This window comes from Thalia democratica, chromosome 8 (assembly GCF_965202585.1).
Source record: "Thalia democratica chromosome 8, ktThaDemo2.hap1.1, whole genome shotgun sequence".
NCBI lineage: Eukaryota > Metazoa > Chordata > Thaliacea > Salpida > Salpidae > Thalia > Thalia democratica.
In genome coordinates, this window is record NC_139172.1 from 44,228,045 (window position 1) to 44,250,251 (window position 22,207).

The 22,207-nt window shown below is 28.0% G+C and overlaps 1 protein-coding gene across 2 annotated transcripts; it reads left to right on the forward strand.

The window, feature by feature from the left end:
* Positions 1 to 200: 200 nt before the first annotated feature.
* On the forward strand, positions 201 to 22,159 carry LOC145842485 (DNA replication licensing factor mcm7-A-like). Of its 2 annotated transcripts, none has more exons than XM_082949936.1 (16): positions 201 to 269; positions 4,701 to 4,789; positions 9,541 to 9,705; positions 10,021 to 10,155; positions 11,624 to 11,800; positions 12,087 to 12,224; positions 13,794 to 13,930; positions 14,233 to 14,360; positions 14,746 to 14,862; positions 15,233 to 15,390; positions 17,487 to 17,639; positions 17,970 to 18,151; positions 18,469 to 18,552; positions 18,727 to 18,895; positions 21,145 to 21,251; positions 21,498 to 22,159. In XM_082949936.1, the coding sequence occupies exons 1-16, from the start codon at positions 236 to 238 to the stop codon at positions 21,736 to 21,738; spliced, it is 2,214 nt and encodes a 737-aa protein (XP_082806062.1). In that variant the 5' UTR covers positions 201 to 235; the 3' UTR covers positions 21,739 to 22,159. The 2 variants fall into 2 exon arrangements, with proteins under 2 accessions (XP_082806062.1, XP_082806064.1); XM_082949938.1 differs by lacking the exon at positions 201 to 269 and adding an exon at positions 4,025 to 4,161.
* Positions 22,160 to 22,207: the final 48 nt, after the last annotated feature.

A 22,207-nucleotide genomic window follows, 5' to 3' on the forward strand; every position in this document is an offset into this window, starting at 1 on the left:
AAGGCGTACATAGGTATTTTTTATTAAAATATAATACTTTTTGATATATGGTCTCTTAAGTATTTATTTAAGAGTTTGAATTGTCAGAAATTTAAATGTCTAAATATGAATTGTTATGTAACCAATTACTTTATTGCTTCTTTTAAAATTTGGTATATGTATTAGTTTTTTTAGAAATTGAAATAAAATAAAATTTTTACAGTTTTAATTGTTCAATAGACTTTAAAAAATCAAAATGGATAAGGTTCGTGACTACAAAGAAATTAAAGGTATGCATTCAATTAAAATTAAAATATTTTTAGTTAATTTAGGAAAAAAAAAGTATGATTTTGATTATCTTTATCAAGTATTTAATAATAATATTGGAAATACATTTAATAATAAATTTTTTTTTTGAAATCTATTATCTAAATTATACTTACACATTTAAATATTTTTAGCATATTTTATTTTACACTTAGTAATTGTTATATAAGAAGTTTTTGTTGGTTTATTAAAGAAAAAGTTTAAATAATTATATATTTACCATGTTGTAAACATCAAAAAAAAACTACTATTTATATAATGTATTTTGCTAAATTGAACCTAATTTTCTTTAAAACTAATGAGATTATTTATTGAAAAGATGAAATTTCTAAAAAGTTGTAAGTATTAAATGAAATAAATTGAAGATAAAGATTTAATTTGTCATTATTTTTTAATAGATTTTTAAGTTTATCAGATATGTATATTGTATCATAATTAATTTTATATAGAACAAACAAATACAGTTCTCAATCTAAGAATTTTCTAAGTAGATAGAAGTACAATGAAGTTATGTATACAATATTATTTAAAATACATAGTTTATAACTATTTCTAAGTAAAAAAAACTTCTTTTATTTTTAACAGTTTGAATAATTTTATTATTTTAGATAGTTGTATTTTTATCTGTATTAGAATTAAAAAAATAATACTTTGTGTTTAACTTGGTATAAGTTTGTTGCTCCTATAAAACAATACTTAAGTTTAGATAACAGTTTTGCTTTTATGTTTTTTACATTTATCACTAGACTTAATTTTTATTTGTCATAGATAAATTTTTATTGACAAATTAGTGCAAAATGTAACTTAAAGTAATTAATTAAAATTTGTTTTAATTTAAAAGTTTACTTATTCCATTAGTTTATTTTACTTTTGAAGTTGTTATTATAATACCAAGATTATGTAACAATATTATTTGAAATATAATAGTTGGGTTAATTTGGTGGTTAACAGAATTGCCAAGAAACCTGGAAATTGACATCCTGAGCAAAAAAAAAAACTGGAAATTGAGAAATTAATAAAAAAGAAACATGAAAACCTGTAATTTTGAACAAAAGTCACAAAGAGATCTTGAAAAACTTGGAATTTTAAACTATTTTTTCATGCAAAGTAATGAATTTTCGATTAGATACAAAAAATATATCATATGTATAAATTTTTTGTGTCAATATTTTTCAATTTAAAAAGTTAATTTAATTATCATTTTATGTTTTTACACTATTTAAGTGAGCTTTTGACCATAAATTTAATTTCAGACTATAAATAGAGCAAAAAACTTGTTTTTTAAAGACATTATTCAAAAAATTTGAAAAAAAAATCACCCTGAGCAACTCTTAATTAACATTTAGTACTTACACGTGAAAATGTGATAGTTTTTTTGAAAATTGAATCTAAAACAAAATCATAACTTGACAATTAATTGTTTATTATGATGTAGTTTATAAACTAAATATTTTCAGATTTGTTAAATTTAATTTTTATTGATTTTAAGGTTACTGTATCTAATGTTTTCTAAAGTTAATAGAAAAAAATGTATATTATTAACAATTAAGTTTCAACTTATTGATAAAATAATATGATTTTTTTTAAATAAATTTGAAAACAATCTAATTTACAAAGTTATTTTGAAATTAGGTTTTATGATAAAAAATTAATAACAAAAGATCCTATGCACTGTTTTATTTGCTTATTTTCAAATATTTTAAAAATTATGTCCACATGGGTATGCTGCTGGTCACAACATTTAGTTTGAAAAAGATATATTTTTTTCTTGATGAAAGAGTTTTACCCTAGATTTTTAACCACCAGGCGATGCTACTAATTCTGAACTTTTAAAAGTTAAAGAAAATTTGTCTTTCTGAAAACTTTAACTTATAATGGTCTAACTAAACCTATGACTTTGTACTATTATGCTTTCATTATATTTTAACTTAAACTTTAAATTAATTTTTTTTAAACTTAATTGATAATTAATCTCTAGTAAAAAACCTTTAGTATTAATTTTCTCTAAAATTTTGTACAAGTTTTGAGTTTCTATTAAAAGTGTTGTTATTAACAGAATTTGTGTAAAAAGTATGTACATATTTTGCTATAGAATAAATAAAAAGTAAATTAAATAATATTTGACTATTATCATTTGTTGTATAATATATATTGTATTAGGTTGTTTGATTTTTGAAAGTTGAAAACTTTAGTTATATGGTTAACTTTTATATTTGACGCATGAATTTCTAGTTGAAAAGTATTTGTTATTGCAGTAAAAAGTAAGATTTGAAAAAATTTCTGAAAAGTATTTTATTCTTCCGCATAATTTTACAATATTCAATGTTTTTGTTTATTATCAGAATTAATGGTTTGTATGTATAAGCAGTAATCTTAGTTACTTTTAAAAACAATTTATATCTCAGTTGCCTTGAAATATTTTTAATACATTTTACAACTCTTAAATGTAGCTTCAACTTAAGTAAAGGGTTTTATTTAAACTTACCAAAAATGTGATCATACTCATAAAATAGTAGCAGAAATATTTGTTTTCGAGTGCCATCATCCAACCACAATTTCTCACGCCCTTAAAAATTTGGAATGAACTGAGTGTTGAAAAGCTGTGCCAAAAAACCTTTTTTGTGTTAACTTTTTAAACTTTTTCTTTGCTGGTTTATTAAAATGTTTTTTAATTTAATGCTAGTGTGTTGTGTTCAATGTTTAAAACAAAAACTAAAGCTCGTGTAAGTATCACGTTTCAGTTATTTTTTATATTTTTGATGACATTTTAGCTTCTATTTTTATATTAACTGTAGACTTTTTAACTGAATGAAAATATTTTTTTAATATGTATTGATCAATAAGTTTTAAAAGTCTATGAATTGAAATCACTTTTAGTTTAGTTAATAATTTTAACAGCTTTCATATAATTTATTGTACTGAATAGTTATACTATTTCTTTATCTGTAACTATGTTTAAACATAATTTATATAAAACGGAAAAATAAAATTAAGTGGTATTTTTGTTTAAAAAGAAATATTATTAATATGCTTATTTTGAATAATCTAGTAACACACAATTTATTAGTAAATTATTTTGTATGTGTTACATTTGTCTCACGCCCATTTTAAGTTTAAATATGTAGTATGTTGTGAAAAACAAGCATTATTTTGCAGGTTACCTTTTTAAAAGTTATTTTACCATTATAAACCATTTCTATGTATATTATTGGTAAGGTAAAGTTATATAAAATGTTGAGAAAGTAACAAAGATTCTCAAAAATCTTAAATAAAAAAAAAATTAAGTGTCAAAATAGCCACATATTTCAAATATATTGTTTTTTACACAAAGTTTCTTCCGCAAATAAATTTATTAATTTTAAAACAGTCGTAAAGCGTAGTAGTTAGTTTCAAAGGCTGTCAATATTAAACACCCCTCAAAAGCTGTGAAAATTTAAGCAACTGAAACTGTAGCGACAAAAACAAGCGTTTCTTTCCTTCATTACAGTTTCACCTTTTAAACTTCTCCTCTTTCCACTTCGACCTCCTTCGTCGAAGCTTCACGCTCGCAAATCACAGACAACAGCTCTTTGTCCCGTTCGAGAGCCACTTCTCTCTTCATTCTCTCCTTTTCACTCTCTTCTGCTTCTCTCGTAATTTTCTCAAGGCAAACACTTGAACTTTTTTTCTCTCTTGAGTTTTTTCCACTTGTGAGCAGTGCTTGTTCTTGAGTAGGCGACCTGCGTAAGGCGCAATAACAAATTTCTGTGCGCCGGTTTCTGTAGAAAGTCTATTTTTTAGTTTGCAAATTTTGCTCAGGTTGTTGTTGGATAGGTTGGACAAACAAAAATGTGTGTTGAAGGCGCTATGAAGAATGTAAGATATTTTTGTTAAGTAGTTATGTGTTTCAATATAACAAGTTGTACCTAAGCTATGCGTTTAATAAACAAAATAAAACTTAGCTATTTGTTGTCTGAATTTTATCAGTATTGAAAATGTGTTTTTATATTCTTTTTTTTTAAGTGTATGTTTTTGAGCTCAATGTTGTTTTTTTTTTGAAAAAGTAAATAACAATTCACTGGATTTTTTAATTATACTATATATATATTTTTTTAAATAACTTTCGAACTAACTTGTCTTTTTTATGATATAAACTCAGAAACAAACAGTTGTTTACTTTAATTTTTGAAATTTTTAAGGCGAGCATTATTGACATTCTTTTTCATTTGTGGCCAATATTTTCCTCCTTTTGATAAACTGTACTAAACTAGTACATATGTAAATAGACATAAAAAAGTCCTTTGTTTCGATTATTATTACTGACTGTACTGATTCTTAAATATTTGTCATTTCGTATGTTTTGTTTTTAAACCCAATATTAATCAAGTTGTAAATATCATACAACTACTAAACAGGTCGCTGCATCAAGTTCTTGCAAGAATTCAATGAGTCTGGTCCAAGTGGTAACGCCAGCCAGAAAACATTTCCCTATGGTGAAATCTTGGTTAGTGAAAATTTGTATATGTAAAAAGTTTTTGGTTAAATTTAACTTATTTAAATCTCTATGTAAGCTATCTGTTTATATGTACTTGGTGGGATTAGTCAAATCATTTTACAAATCGAAGGTTACTTATATTAATTAATTGCCTCTTAATTTTCTGTATGCATCAGTTTTAGAATTTTTCAAGTAGTTTTAGTTTTTAAACCAAATATATGACCGCTATGCCGGCAAAGTTAACAGACTGTTTGCATTGCTGGAGTGACCATTTTTTTCTTCAAATAAAATCTTATCTTTTGTTTGAACGGCGGAAATTCATTTGTTTGCCTTCAAACTCTCTTTTGTTGTGCTCTCAACAAAAAAAAATCAAATAAAGTTCCATTTACATGCATTTGCGGCATACAAAGTTTAAAACTACAGTTTTAAACAATTAATACAATTTCTGTTCGCCTTGAACATAAATAAGTTTTAATTTCCGCGCGCTAACGATTGCAAAAACCGCGGAAAAATAAACAAAAACGTAACAATGAGGTTTGTTTTGACGATTTCCTTTCAAAGTCAAATTCGTTATTCGAGCGGGCAGTTTCAAAAAACCAGAGCGCAGAAAAATTTCTTTGTGACGAAATCGGCTTACAAATAAGCATTTCATTCAGCGCAGCGCTAAATGGTCATTGTGTTCGTGTTGTTTTGTCACAATAAACAAAATACATTTGTTTTCTTAGTTAAAAACATTCTATTGGCTTCAAAATAAAACTGATAAGAGTTGTAATAAATGTATTTGCGGTAAATTACAAAGGTTTTCCTAAAATACCACACATATCAAAGCAGTGTAAATGTTTGCTATCAGCTGCTGATAAATCTGCTAACACATAAAACGTTCAGTCATTCAGCGCTAATCCAGCGTTTGAGCGCAAAATTCAACACTTTTCTGCTCAATTCAATAGTGTTTCCGCTACTTTGCTACAAATTCTCGCCACACAAAAACTTCACTCCCCTTTTTGAAATTTGCACAGCGCTTGTTTTTCATTCTTTGCTGTAGGGTAGGGCTTTCTGCCTTCCAAGTTTAACAGCCTTTAAATAGCAGACGTACAATGAGGAAAGTTTTTCAACAATCTTTTTAGCATGGTCAAGTTTGATTAATTACAATATTTTTACAGTACTGTAAAAATTATTGTTTTTTTCCTGTTCATTTAAGTTTTTCATTTTTGTGTTTTTTTAATTTTTTGATGCTTATAACTTTTTATGCTCTCTGTCTTATATTAAAATTTTTTAAATGTGATTAAAATCATCCATTTTATAATTAAACTTTTATGTTTAATTAAATTGTTTTTAATACTAAATCATCAGTCGACATCAAAAGTTCTATCAATATACATCTAAGTTGCGTACTTTCGTCAATGTTTCAGTTATTTTGTAAAAATCCAACACTTTTCAAAATTCTTCTGTTTATTGTCACAAGGGAAGGGCATTATGCTTGCTGCCCCTTTCTAAGTTTGCCGGCTGCCTTTCTTGCTGCTTGCCTTCAACCAAGCTGCTTTTGTCTCCATTGTTTCTTTTTAACGAGCTTTCAACCGACTTTTGTTTGGTAACAATCCAATGTAGCTTGGTGATTTGTTTCTACATACACAAAAACTTTCTACATACACAAAAGTTTTTTGTGGGCACACAACTTTTGTTAGGGTTGTTGTAATGGGTTTTGTGAATTTGTAAAAAAATGTTTATTCAGATAGATTTAAAACAAGTTTAATGCTGTAAGTTTGAATAGTAAGTTTCAATAAAGATTTATACTGTCCAATCGCTAAGAAAACAAGACCTTTATTCTGATGAGCAACTAAACAATATCAGCAAAAACACAGTTTTGATAAACTTTAAGCCTTGAAGTTTACAGAAGATGATCAATGTTTATGAAGCTGTCAGAGAATTAATCATTTAGATGAACAGGCCAAATATTCCATAAAGCCATGTTATTTAAAATGTGCTGATATTGAAAGTTATGGAATGTAAATTGATTTAGTAATGATGAGAAAATCAAGTGAATTTTTAAAGGAATTTGCCACTCTGTTTATTGTTAAATTATTTATGCCACATATAAATAGTTTTTTATGGTATGTAGGTTGTTTCAGAAAACGTATACACATTTATCATGATACATTCAATCATACGTAAAAGATACTTAATATTTCATACGCCTTATAAAAATTTCAAAAAGAATAATTGTGCGTGTGTATGTTTTAGTTTAAACCAGATTAAATATTTGATATTTTTTACTAAATGTTTTATATAATTTTATTGCAAGTATATTTTATCAAGTGTTACAAACTTAAGAACAAAAGTGTTTTCAAAACAAACAAAGTTTTTTAAATAATCTTATTATTACTTAAAGAACACTTATTATTGTGGTTTTACTCCCAATAAAAATAAAAAGCTTGAAAAATTATATGATTAAGAAATCGAAAATTTAAACATACTTATTTTAAATTATATCAAGCAAAAATTTTTTGTAAAATATATTGCTGTGAATTAGTTAAAAACTTGATTGGTTTTAAAATTATTTATTAGGGCATTATCTGTCTTTATCAAACCGTATGTATCTATAAACAATCTATTTATTAAGACTGCCATGAAATTCAAAATGAATACACATGATCAAAAAGTTAGATTAGTGTTTTATTAAAAGCAATTTGTTTTGGAAACTTTTTAGAAACTACTATGTTCCTAGAATTTGAAATAAATTATTCATACTTATTGAGAACCATCCATTCATTACTGTTATTGGGAACGATATACAAATCAAATCATCATATCGAGCTTCTTGCTGTTATCAGTGTTTAGGAATGCACTTCACAGCAACTTAGCGACGAAAATAGCTCCTTACTAAGTGAAGTTTCGTATAAGTGAAATGTTCAATAGTCTTTGAAGTGCTTGCTATATAACAACGAAGCTCTTTATGCCCTTCCTACAAATATTTGCACTGGTGTTTTTGATATGCGAGTTTTAATGATCTCATGTATAAAATACTACATGCTCCAGTGGTCATAGGCTACCTTGTAAATTTCGTAGTGTTTTCCAGCATTCTTACACACACCAATTTATTTGGTTTCTTTGGAAAAAAATGGTTGTAGAAGTATTAATTGGCTTTAAACTAAAAATGGTAAAGGTTAAAACTAATTAAGACAATAAAAAAAGTTAGTTTGTGTGACTAAACAAATTATTTTCCCCCAAAATATATTTATGAAGCAATGAAGTAGATATGCTAAATATTTATTATTCCTTAAAGCACTACATTTATTTTTTTGAATAGAAGTAAATTTTATAACTTTTTGTAGAGAAAAAATTCTTGTATGTTCTGTTGCTTTTGAAACATTTCAAAATTTTTCATATTTTTCACCATTTTGACTAATTTATATATTTAGATTTTGAAAAAACAATCTCTACGTTTAAAAATAAAGTATAGTTTAATAAATTTTTTGCTTTACTTTTTATGTCCCTTTTGCAACTACTTGAAAATTAATCTTATTTTGATAACAATTAAATACGAAAGCATTAAGACAGTCTACAAATAATTATAAAGTTAAATACAAATGTCACATGAAGCTTTGTAAAAAGTCGGACAACAATATGTCTGCTGTAGTAATTTTTGATATTCTCATGTAAGATTACATGGTCTGTTAGTTTTAAGCTATCTTGTAAGTTAGTAATGTTTTCAACCGTATTTATCTGGTTTACGTGCTTTTTGAAAACTCAATAAAACGTTTAAAACTAAGTAAATATTGGTAAGAAACTTTTCTCAAAACAAACTTTGTAAATTTAGTAAGAAGTCCATTTTTCAGAAAACTGCAAACCAATAATAAAATCTGTACAATAAACGTTTGGTTTTGAATTGAAAACAATTTTATATGAGGTGATGCAAAATGTAGGCTTAACTGATAAAGCTTTTACTGTAAACAGCTTAAGTTTTAAAAGAAGCAAATTGGCTCTTGTATAAACAAGCTTCAGAAAAGTGATAGTTTTTCATCAACGGAAACCCAGTAACAAAAACAAAGTCATTAGCTTGGTATAACAAGTCTCTTTTTGTTTAGACAACCGAAGATTTCTCCAAAAAACAAAAGCAACTTTTCTGAGTTGAAACTTTTTTTTCAAGGCTTGTTTTTGTGATTATATACCAGTTTTACAATTCGCTCATAGTTATTGAGAAAATGTAACCCGAAAAATTCAATACAAGCTGTAGTATGTACTATTACATCACTACTTACCATTTCTATACCAATTTTGTTTTGAACTACCATGAAAATTTTATCAAACAACAATTCTAGAGATAAATAAAAGCTTAATATGCGTACAGTTGTTTTGCAAAATAACTAGTTACTGAATTTAACTTTTATTTTGATTAATACATCATAAAACTTAAAAAATTGTGTATAAATACTTGTTCTAAAGTTTTTTAGAATTAATTATTTGTTATTTTTAAATGTGAAACGCCCTTGTAAGTTTTTATTTATATTTTTACAGATGTATATAAAGGCAGTTTAAAGAAAGGATAAAAATATTTTTTGCTAGTGTTTGCTAAAATAAAGTTTAGCAATAAGCTATTAAAGATTATACATAAAAATTAAAACAGTATTACATAAATGATATTACTACAAAAAAGCTACTAAAATGAAACGAAAATATTGATGATTTTTACTTACTATAACTTTATTAATTTCAAAACAAACAAATAAATTTATAAATATTATTTATAAATATTATTCACACAGAAAAAGTTGGCGCATCGCGATGAAGTTGCAATGTTCATCAATTTGGACGACGTTAAAGAGTTCGATGAAGAACTTGCTGATTTTATTTGCCAGAACTCTTTGAGGTACCAGAAGATTTTCAGCGAGGCAATTGAAGAACTTCTTCCCCAGTATAAGGAGCATGAGGTGATTGTTAAATAAATGAAATATTAAAGAATATTTCATAATTAAAATGTAATAATATTGAAAAAATAAATTGTAGGGGAAAAAGGTGATGTTTGATAACGAAACGTTAGAGTTTCCATAAATAAAAAAACAGTTAAGAGAGAATATGAAATAAAAGCTTTTAAAGTTATTAACATAATAAGTTTAATTTTGCACGTAATTGTACAACATGAAACTATTGAAAAAGTCTTCAAATAAATAACTACCTAATTAATACTAAATATTATTTAAACACCTATAACTTTATTAAATTAAATATTATTTATCTTTCCACAGCCAAGTTTCAAGGACTTACTGGACGTGTACATTGAGCACAGGGTTACCATGGAAATGCGCAACAACCCCCAAAACGGGGCGGAAGAGGTTGACTGGAAGAGCAGGTACCCCGCGGAACTCATGCGCAGATTCGAGGTGAGTCCATTTTCGTACATCGAAATATTATAGCAGGGACTAAAACTAATTAAATCTTAAGATGGGTGATTTCACTCTAATAAATTTACACAAGTCTAAAAAGAGAAAAAAGTTGTGTTTATACAATTTAATACCTATATGTGTTTATGTGTTTTCTCAATGATTATAGTTTAAAACCTTGGTTCACTAAAATGTCATAGCAAGGATGAAAAATTAAAATGTACTAAGACCAGTATAAAAACATTTTTTTCTCTTTAATTAACTTGAACAAGTATTAATTATTAAAGCAATAGAAATTTTAAGAATTATATAGCTTATCACCAGTAAGCGGCCACCCAAATTGTTTAATAACAACCAAAGTTTTATGATATTTTAGCGGGGAATAAAAGTTAAGATGTAAAAAATCCAATTTAAAAAAAGGTGTTTCACTTTTTAATAAGTATATTAAAAAAGGTGTTATAGAAAACCAAATCAATATTTATTATAGATCATCACCAGTATGTGTCTACCCTTAATGTTTATTTGATAGCTAAAGTTTTATTTGTGCGCAATTGTAATAAAATTTTTTCATTTGATCTACAGATCTTATCAAGCAACTTTCATCTTAAAAAGTTTTCTCCTTTTTCTAAGCATCGCTTTGAAATGCCAGAATAAACAGACTTTTGTTCAGTCTCAACAAACGTCTTTAGTAACCTTTTGGATGTTGAAAGTTTAAATTGCGCGCAATTTTTAAACGTCTTTTCCTGGTAAAGCCACTTACTCTCAAGTGCAATCGAGCTAATGTAAACTTTTTGTCATTTTGTGAGAGAGTCTGCTTCATACATTAGCTTGAAAGCTACTTCTTAGTTGAAAGCTACTTTTTTAAAAAGCTACTTGTAATCAATCGACAAAGCGTCTCAATTAACTCGAGAGCCGACATTTCAATTGTTGAAAAATTGAAAGTAGCTTTTCTGGTAATTTTTTAAGAGAACTTTTGAACTACTTGACTGAGAAGTTAAGAAACGAATACTGATAGTTCAGAATAAAAACTCTTTAAAATAATCAAGATAATATCAAAGGGTTTTAACATTTTGTTTATGATTCACGAGTGTCTATTTCTTGTAATTTTTACATTCTCGAGTTAAGCTTAATAATACAGAAAAAAAAACAAAAAAAAGTAACAATCATTTGTCAGTACTTAATTGTAATTAAAAACACAATAATTTTATTTCAAACAGCTCTTTTATAAAACAATGTTTTACTCTTTTAGAGATCGTTCAATATAACTAAAATCTGGGAACTAAAACTGACATTAATGTAGACATTATAGTTACGCGATTTGCAAATACAAAATGTAAAAACAATTGAATAAAGCTCAATAATATGTTACCAATACTATAATTTTCTTTCTTTTCCTCGCTTGTGTATAACCGCCGGTTCGTTGAAGTAAATAAATTTTGTACATAAAAAAATGAGTTGTTGTTTTTAGGTGTACTTCAAGGCATCATCCAGTGACAAGGCGCTTCCCATCAGGCAGGTGAAGGCAAAGCACATCGGCAAGCTGACCAACGTCAGGGGTATCGTCATCAGGGCCACCGAGGTCAAACCCATGATGACCGTTGCAACTTACACCTGCGACAAGTGCGGTGTGGAGACTTATCAGCCGGTAAGTAGCTAGATGCGATGCTGTGAAGCTACAGTTATGATTTGATCTAGTTTTAAAATTTATATGATATTTTTTCGGAAATTTACTTTTCTTCCTTTAAGTATTTAACCAAATCGATGCTGAAGCAGCATTATTTTGTTAGAAAAGAAAAAGTGTTCAGTAACAAAATGTGACAAAAGTTGTAATTGTAAAAATAATAATTTTCAAATTATTTTTTTTTCAAATCACATAAATAAAATTTTAAACTGAATTTAAATATTCTTATACTTATCTATTTTCTCCACAGATCGCATCACCATCATTCACTCCATTATCGGAGTGTTCTGCGCAGGAGTGCAAGACCAACAAGAGCGGAGGGAGGCTCTACTTGCAGAACAGGGGCAGTAAGTTCACCAAGTTCCAGGAAATCAAAATTCAGGAACATGTTGGTTGATTTAATTTAATTTTTATTCTTAAAACATATTAAGAAAGTTTACAAAGTTCCAGGAAATCAAAATTCAGGAACATGTAAGATTGATTTAATATTATTAAATTTTTATTCGTAAAAAATCTTAAGAAAGTTTACCAAGTTCCAGGAAATCGAAATTCGGGAAGGTGTAAGTTTGGTTTAATATAATTTAATTTTTATTCGTAAAACATATTAAGTTCACCAAGTTCCAGGAAATTAAAATTCAGGAACATATTAGTTGATTTAATATTATTTAATTTTTATTCGTAAAACATATTAAGCAAGTTCACCAAGTTCCAGGAAATTAAAATTCAGGAACATATTAGTTGATTTAATATTATTTAATTTTTATTCGTAAAACATATTAAGCAAGTTCACCAAGTTCTAGAAAATCAAAATTCAGGAACATGTCAGTTTGTTTTTATTCGTGATTTTTTTTTAAATTGATGGTCTAAATGTATACGAGTTCTATGCCAATTAAAGAACATAAAGAAAGATTAATTTTTATTGCTTTCTAAATATATTTCATCAAAAAGAAAGGGTTCATTGGACCCTGAAAAGCCAAAACTTAAAAACCTGTAAGTATGGTTAAAAATTTTGCTTTGTTTAAAATTAAAATAAAATAATTTTCACTTAGTTTAAAACGATCTTTAGGATTTAGAATATAAAATGCCTTGACTTTAAGTTTTTTTTAAATAATTGCAATCTAATGTTTGCTTAAACTGTCACTTAGCAAAAAATTATATTCATATCGATTTATAACCGTTTGACAGTATTTAGTAAACTTTGTACGCTCTTAAGTACTTCTTTCAAGTTGCGCAGTTTTATTTAAAATTGCTTTATCGTAATTTAAAAAAGTAATAGTTTTAAGTGTTACTTGAAAAAAAACTAAGCCTTGTATTAAAAATAAAGGGATCAAGCTTCAACTACTTAAGTTTATAACTTATCATTATACTTATCAGTTCAAACTCAACATTTTATGTCGTAATGCCTTAAAATAAACAGCGGTCGGTTTATGGTCACTTTATCAATTTTCACCGAGTTTATCTCAACAACGTCTGTATAACTGTCCTTGTGTTTAGATAAGCGACTTTGGCGCATTGTCGATAAATCAGCTGTGGAAAAAGTTATAATGACATTCGTTTCAATGCCAACAGCTTTTTCAATGACAAAAGCCGCTTGACACAACACTAAATCGTGTGTACAAAAAGTTTATTTTTCTCAAATTAAGTATTTAGAAAAACAAAGTTTTATATGTTATTGTTTGAATTTTGACCATTGCAAGTAATACAGATATTTTCTCATGTAAAATTTGTATTTTAAATCAACTGCTTTATAAAACAGGTAAATAAAATAAATGACCAACTAGGTTCTATCATCTGGTAATCTATCTAGCAATCAATTAATTTTTTTCACAAAATGTCAAAATATTGTTATGATTAAAAAAAAATCGATTTTTCTTGGTACTAATCAACAACAAATTTCAAAATCTAGTTTAAGTTTTCATTAAAAGTTGTGTTAAATTTCGTTTATCTTTACTTCTAGAGCGATATGGTCCCAGTAGGAAACATCCCAAGAAGTCTCACTGTGTACTGCAGAGGAGAAACTACACGTGCAGCGACACCCGGTGATCATGTTTCAGTCACCGGTGTCTTCCTCCCACAGTTGAAGACCGGATTTAGGTTTGATATTTGGAATGTTGTTATTTTAAAAACTGTTTTCTTGATGTAGTTCACTTGAGTTTTTTGATCTTACTTAAGACTGGTGGATGTTTAGGTTGTTACTTAATGTTTATTTATCATTAATTAGCTAACACTTGATAAAATTTACTGATGTTACAATAAAAGGCGTTTTAATTGCAATCAAAGTTATATGAATCAAGCTTTAAATACATGAACTTTGAATTTTTATACATCAGTTTTTAGACTTATTCTTGTTTAAAGTCTTCCAAAACTTGAAATTAAACGATTTTTTACCCACACAGAGCCCTCCAGCAAGGACTTCTCACAGATTCTTACATGGAGGCTCACCGTGTTGTGAAGATGAACAAAACTCAACAGAACGAGAAAGATGAAGGAGAGTTGAGTTCAGAAGAACTATCCACTTTGACTCGTTTGTATTTTTGTATTGTTGTTATTGATTTGTTAAAAAAACAGAGAACCACTTCGATTCATATATATTTTGTTTCTTGTAAAATTTTTATAGTTTTATGTTAAACAAATTTTAAGATGAATAGCTGTGTATTCTATTATAATTTGTTGATCTTCTGTTTTTTAGTTTACAAATTAAAAATGGTTTTATATAGGTCTTGGTAAAACGTGGGTTTTTTTGATATTCTATAAGTAATAATTATTATTTGCAATAACGCTGATTAACTGTTTTCTATTACATGGAGAAAGTAAACACTCGTTTTGAACTGTTATCTTTTTTACATATGACATTTTCTAGTAAAGTAATATTTAAAACAAATATTATTCAAACCACATTTTCAACACAGAGGATGATTTCTACGGTCAGTTGGCTAAGTCAATCGCCCCTGAAATCTACGGTCACGAGGACATAAAGAAAGCTCTTCTTTTGTTGCTTGTTGGTGGTGTCAACAAAAACTCCAATGGTTTGTTTCAACATAAACTACTAAATTTAGCAGCATTTAGTAATCATACTGAAATTAACTTAGTACGCTTGTTTTAGTGTTCTATAAACATAAACTATTCAACAAGTCTTTTATTCATTCAATTGTTTTACTTATTATGTGGTTAAGTTAACTAAAATTTAAACTTGGCCTTTTATAAAAACTTTAATAAGATCAAATAAAAGTCAGGTTTGAAATTACAAAAGTTTTTCAATAGTCTGATCAAAAACAAATTTATAACAGTATTAAAATAAACTAAAACGATCTCAAAACTTTATAAAAGAACAAAAATCTAAATTATATAAAACATTTTGTTTGAACAAAATACTAATTATTCCCACTTTTACCACAGGCCTGAAGATCCGTGGTAACATCAACATCTGTCTGATGGGAGACCCTGGTGTTGCCAAGTCACAGTTGCTTAGTTACATAGACAGGCTGGCCCCCAGAAGTCAGTACACCACCGGAAGGGGTTCGTCAGGTGTGGGTCTCACAGCTGCCGTTATGAAGGTTCGATTGTTGTTTTATTTTTAACAAAAAATAATCAAAATTAGTAAAAAAAATAAGTAATAATAGTTGTTATAAATTCTAAATTATTAATGTTATATAGCTATTGATATCTCTTAGTAGACTGATAATAATTTCAAAAAAAAAAAAACATTTTTAGTAAGTCTTTAGCACAAAATTTAAAAAGTATTATTTGTTTTGTTATTTGAATAATAAAAAACAAGAAAAATTCGGGAAATTGATCAAAAAACTAATTTTTTATACAATTCATAGTTTAAACTTTTGTTCTATCAAGGTATGTAAATTTAGGCAATACTACACACGGTTCTTTAATGCTTAATTGAGTGCAAACGAACCTTCAAAACACATTACATCATCCTAATAGCTCATTAAGTACTTTAGTGGTTTCACTACGGCCGGTTTTGACTGGAAAGTGTGATAATAATAAACGTTTATTCAAAATAGACTATTCAAAGCATAACAGTAAAAAGCTTAACTTCGATATACTGTCAGTTAGTATGTTACCATTCCGCTAAGCTCCAAACCGGCTGATTTTAGGTGAGGAAAGTAAAGGTTAAAGTGTAAGTTCTCGGAAGTATGACTATATAAAATTTTGTTGTTATAAATTGGCATACAAATGTTAAAATTTAGCATTTTAATCAAAAAGTACTAGTTTAAATAATTAGTTATAACAGTTAAAAACAAGTGCTGTTTTTTACGCTTGATTGAGTTCAGAACTGTTCAGTTAACTGCATACAAACACCTTACTTTATATATTACATAATTGTTGCCTTAATACCTACATGCATGATATAATCTCACACACATTTACAACTTGTACAATAACACCTTGTTTTCTATACATCCTTAAATCGTGCCTAATACGACTGGTTTTGGTATCTTTTTTGTTCCAGTTGTAGATAAAGAAACTTGAAAGTTGTCGAACAAGTTTTAGGAGATTATTAATAAGATTAAGAAAACAAGTACAACATTGTACAAACAATTGTTGAAGTAATATCATAATGCAATACATAATCTTGGTGTTAAACTTAAAACAATGTGTCCTTGTTTTTAACCGGCTTATTTTCTCAATGATACTCACAATGATATGCTATGCTTTTTATTTCAAGTCGTTAAACAAAAACCAAAATGAAAGAAGTTAAACAAGTTAAGTTGGTTTAGTCTGTTTTGATTGAAAGTGTCTTATCATTAGTATCTCTTATGCGTATAAATTATCTCTAATATCTAATATATGCATGAGTTAATCTTTCAACCGCAATCTTACAATCTCCAGGGACTGTTACGTCATAGAAACATCGATGTGACGTAATATTTAGCAGCTGCTGTTAGAATGATATTGATAAAACGATCTATATACAACTTCAATATTGTAATTTGTTGTTTTCATTACTATACAAGCATACACACCATATCATAGTTTCTTGTTTCAAATTGTTTAATCAATTAATGTTTTATATGTTCAATTCATTGTTGGCAAACAAAACATAAACCGTTGGTTTATATTTTTACATAGTTTTATAGCTGCCATTGATCAACTAACTTTACATGTTTTATATAAAAAACTACGACTACTTCATCTTATGAATTCCTTAAAACTTTATTGACAAGCAATAAATTTATAGCTACCTACAAATAAAAGTATTTTGTTACTTACAAGTAAAACAGAGTTTTAAAAAAACATAGCTCACACAAAGTTTTAGTGCCTTTAGTTATGGTGTTACAGATTACCAGGCTTATTACACTAGTCTTTTTTGAAACAACAAATTGAGCATTTTCCCCTTTTCAATTAGCACACAGTAAATAGTTAGTATTTAGTAAATATTAAGGCCAATGGTGACTTAAACTTTATTGAATAATGATTCACATTTTCAATTAGAACTTACTAAAATTCAAACCCATGTTAGAGCAGTTTCAGTAAAAGTGGGGACAATTTAACAGGGTATTAAATTAATATTACTAGTACTATAAAGTGAAAAAATAATTAATTATTTATTACATGTCAAGTTGTAAAATTTCGGTTTGACAATATAACATGACTGTACCTTAAATAGCACCATGAAAAAAAATATTATCCACAGGACTCGGTAACGGGTGAGATGATTTTGGAGGGCGGAGCGCTTGTGCTTGCTGACCAGGGCGTCTGTTGTATTGACGAGTTCGATAAAATGATGGACGGTGACAGGACGGCCATCCATGAGGTCATGGAACAGCAGACCATTTCCATTGCCAAGGTTAGATTAATTAGATAAAGTGTATGTATAGGAAGGCGCTTTAAAAATCTTAAATGATTCTTCTTGTTAACAAAGGATTTTTTTGGTATATAAAAAGAGTTAAAGCTAACTTGAAAGGTTTTTAGCTCAATTTATAGCCAGAATAACTGTTACCTAGAATCTTTGTCAATGGATTAGTTCATTTTGGATACCTATAAGGGCTCAAAAGGACTAGAAAAAAATGCTTGTCTTTTTAAGAATTAAATGTCTTGCATTTTAGTTTAAGACCTCAAACCTTTAAACCGCCAAGCAATGTCTAAAGTATTTTAAAATTACGTCACAATGTAACAGGCCGGCATAATGACGTCACTGAACGCTCGAGTGAGCATATTAGCTGCCGCCAACCCCGCGTACGGAAGGTACAACCCCAAGAAGTCAATAGAGCATAACATTCAGCTTCCCGCCGCCCTTTTGTCCAGGTTCGACCTGCTGTGGCTGATCCAGGACAAACCGTCCCATGACAACGACAGAAAGTTCGTTTTAGTTGTGTTTATTTTGTTACCATTAAAATGTTGATGTATTAAACTCATTAAGTGATAGTTTTTTTACATCAAAGTGCATTTTTAATGATGAATGTCACAATACTTAAAATTTTAGTAATTAAAAATATTATGGTGTGATTTTAGTTAAAACAATGACATGAAGTTGTTTCAAAGAGCTTAGAATGTTTTTTATGAGCTATTACTTTGTGATTTATATGGTATAAAAGTTTAAGAATAAGTTAAGAGTTTATTAAAAGTATAATTTTAATTGATTAGAAATAGATTAATAATTTAATTGATGTTTACAGATTAGCAGAGCACATCACCTATGTGCACACTCATTTAGAGCATCCTCCATTGAAATTCAAACCAATTGATATGGCTGCTATGAGGTAAATATCATAGTTATCTTCATAAAAAATATATAAATTTGCTGACAAAAAAAGTTTGGTTTTTAGTCGAGAGCTGTAATTTTATATCTTTGATGAATTAGTTTAATAGCAAAACTTAAGCATCAATATCTTGATTTTGATGCTATATAAGTCACATTAATATTTTTTCTACAGGAAGTACATCGCACTATGCCAGCAGAAGGAACCAGTAGTACCTGCGGAACTCACTGATTACATAACAGCTGCCTACGTGGAACTCAGGAAGGAATCCAGGAGGAGTCAGGATACCACGTTCACATCTGCCAGGACTCTGCTCAGTATCATGCGACTTGCTACTGCATTGGTTGGTTTCTTTCATTAAATAACAAATCTTTAATATGTTGAACATGAATAAATTGAGTGAAATTGGTGAGCAAAGATTACAATTTTTTTGTTCATTTTCAGTTTATTATTAAGGTCAGATTTTGTGTTACTTTCATTTAAAACAAATAGTTAATAAATTTTTTAGTAAAAATCAGCACCCTTAGCATGATGTTTCTGAAATCCTAAATAATCATATTTAGTTTATTAAACTTTATCAATGTTATTCCAGATAGTATTTTATTTATTAGATAAAAGTTTGAGCTAAGATGGTTCTCCAGAATCTTCCCATCATATTTATTTCAAGTGTAAAATCTTTGTAAAAGTTTTTCAAAAAATAAAAGGTATTTTCTTGAAGGCCGCAGAGTCGAGTGCAAAACTTTTTATATTTTATTATAAGAAAATATTTATTAGTATTGCACTTGTCCCGGCCTTCTAGATTATTTTCATTGAATTTAACAAAATTTTCTGACCATAAACTATTTGACGCTCTTGAATTGAAATAGTAGTTGTCATAGCATAAATTATTAACTAATTTTTTAAACCCTCAAAAGTTGTGTTTGCGAAAACTGGTAATTGCGCTGTTTTATTTTTTAGAAATTAAAAAATACACATTTGAGATGAAATATTTTTTGAATGTTTATTTAAAATACTGTTAACTTTCTACAAAAATGCGATATTGACAGACTAGTCTTGTGTCGGGCAATCAACATTTTACTTTGTTTATTGCACTTCCCTAGACTAGTTTGTCAATCGTTCACACTTCCCTGTGCACACTGGAAATTCACACTAAACTTCCCTAGACTAGTCTGTCCATCGTTCACACTTCTCTGTGCACACTGGAAATTCACACCTAACTTCCCTATAGACTAGTCTGTCCATCGTTCACACTTCTCTGTGCACACCAAAAATTCACACCAAACTTCCCTAGACTAGTTTGTCCATCGCACAAACACTAAAAGCATGTAAATTCCCTTTTATAGATCTTCTCTGGGCTCGTTAGTCGTAAAAGCATCAATAAATAGTATCTCAGGTTGTTTAGGAGTACAAAAAACTTGTGCACTTGTTTATTTAAGTACATGTATATAGCATAAAAGTATATATTTTTGAGGCAGTTGGTACACCTTGGTTTAAGTACAGCTTCGTACACAAATTTTATCTTAAGTGAAGTTTAAGCTCATGTATAATTATATAACAGACTTCAGATTTGTTTTTTACAGGCAGTGATTTTAATTTTACCAATATCTTATCATGTTTATGTAACAGCTTTTTTAACTTTTTAATAGTAGTTGTTTTTCACGAAAATTTTTACGTAAAATTCTTTTCATGTAAATCAAAGTCAATATATCACGGTTATGTAGTTGTGGTTTTTATTCAAACATTTTTATTTTCATGTAAAGCATTTTGTTTGAAAGCCGTTATTTGTTAAAATTTCCTGCTTTTTGTTAAAGCATTCGCTTTTTAAATTTTATAAAAAGTAACTTATTCTTGTGAAAACTTCAAGTTTACGTGTTTTTTTACAGTAACGTTATTAATCAGTATAGCTGGAATTGTTTTGAAAAATTTTCTATATCACAAATTAAAGAAACATTATTTCATTGCAGTTTTGTTTACCTAAAACTCTTAACCGGATAAGTTTTTTAAATGTTGGTCTAGAGCAGCAATTCTATACTACAAGTTATGTAATTTAATGTTTGTTAATTGTGATTTTTACTTATAAGTTAGTATTTAACTGTAATTTTTAAGATTAAATAAACTCTTTGAATTTTACAATTTTCTATATTTAATAGCTTAAAGTTACAAAATTTAATACTATTTTGTATATTGGGGGTAAATTTGGTAATAACTTTCCAAAAAAGGGTAAAACATGTAAAAAGGTTAAGAATCGCTATAGAGGAAAAGTATTATATTTATTGATTTATAAATTTAGCAATCATAAAGTTGTTTGATCAGTTATACTACTAGAGTTTAACTGAAACGTACCAACTTACTAGCTTGTTATGAAAAGAAATTAACAAATACATTTGAGTCTAAATAATATCCTAGCAATTTTTATTTTGTTTGCTTTAAGCTGGTAATTTAAAATCAATTATTTTCAACCAATGAAAATTAGTTGCTGGTTAGTATCAAAAACATTAATTAATTGAAAAACAGAAAGCTGGAAATATAAGATCATTAATTTTTCCACTTTAATGATTTAATTTATTATAATAATCATTATTAATTTTCCAGGCACGTTTGCGCTTAGCAACAAGAGTTATTGCGGAAGACATCAATGAAGCCATGAGGTTGATGGAGATGAGTAAAGACACTTTGAATGTTTCAGAAGCTGTTAAGAGGTAAAATATTGTTTAAAGTTAAATTAGTTTAGTATAAAGTTGAAAATGTTTACTGCTGAAAAAAAAATTGTTAGTAAGACATAATATTTTGTCATTTAATTTTGCTTCGCTTGCAGAATACATCAAATGAGTGATAATAATTAAATGAATGATATATACAATAACATATGATATAGTATTAGCGGTAAATGATTCAACATTAGTTTTTTAACTTTTGTTTATTATCAACCTCTTCTTTTCCAACAGGAAATCGAAACCGTCGGACGCGATATACAACATCATCATGGGCATGGTCCCCACTCCCACTTCCGGGGATTCCCAGCAGACCCAGGGGTACAGCGGGGCCACGGTGAAGATGAGTGACGTGCAACAGAGGTGCGTTGCCAAGGGGTTCACCCCCGAGCAGCTTAGCAACGCGATTGAGGAGTACGAAAATCTGAACCTGTGGTACCTCAACTCCAACAAGACCAATTTGACCTTCGTTTGAGGTTCAGGAAGCAGGAATCCTGAATTTCTTGAAAATTTCAAAAATTTTTCTGGTATTACAGAAATCCTGTATATTTTTAAAGGATTTTAAGAATTCTGGAAAGTTTTCATGACTTTTGGAAGATTTTCAGGATTTTAAGAGAAAGTCCTTTTTTTTAGTTCAGGATTTCGAATTTTTTATCATGTTCAATATAATTGTGACGTCTTGTTGAGACTTACGTTTTATAAAGTTTTATTTTTAATTTTTAGAAAAATAAAGGTTTTTGCTCTTTATGTTATTGTTAATGAAGTCACAAATACCGGTGCTCTTTTTCAGGTATCTCTAAGTAAGTGTTAAATTAAAAATTTAATTTTAAATCTATAATGAAATATTCAGTATTTTGTCTGATTCAAAAATTGGGATTGTGCTATCGTATTTTATTGTTGCGTTCTTGTTTTTTAATGTAAATAAATTATTGAGTTTTCAACCG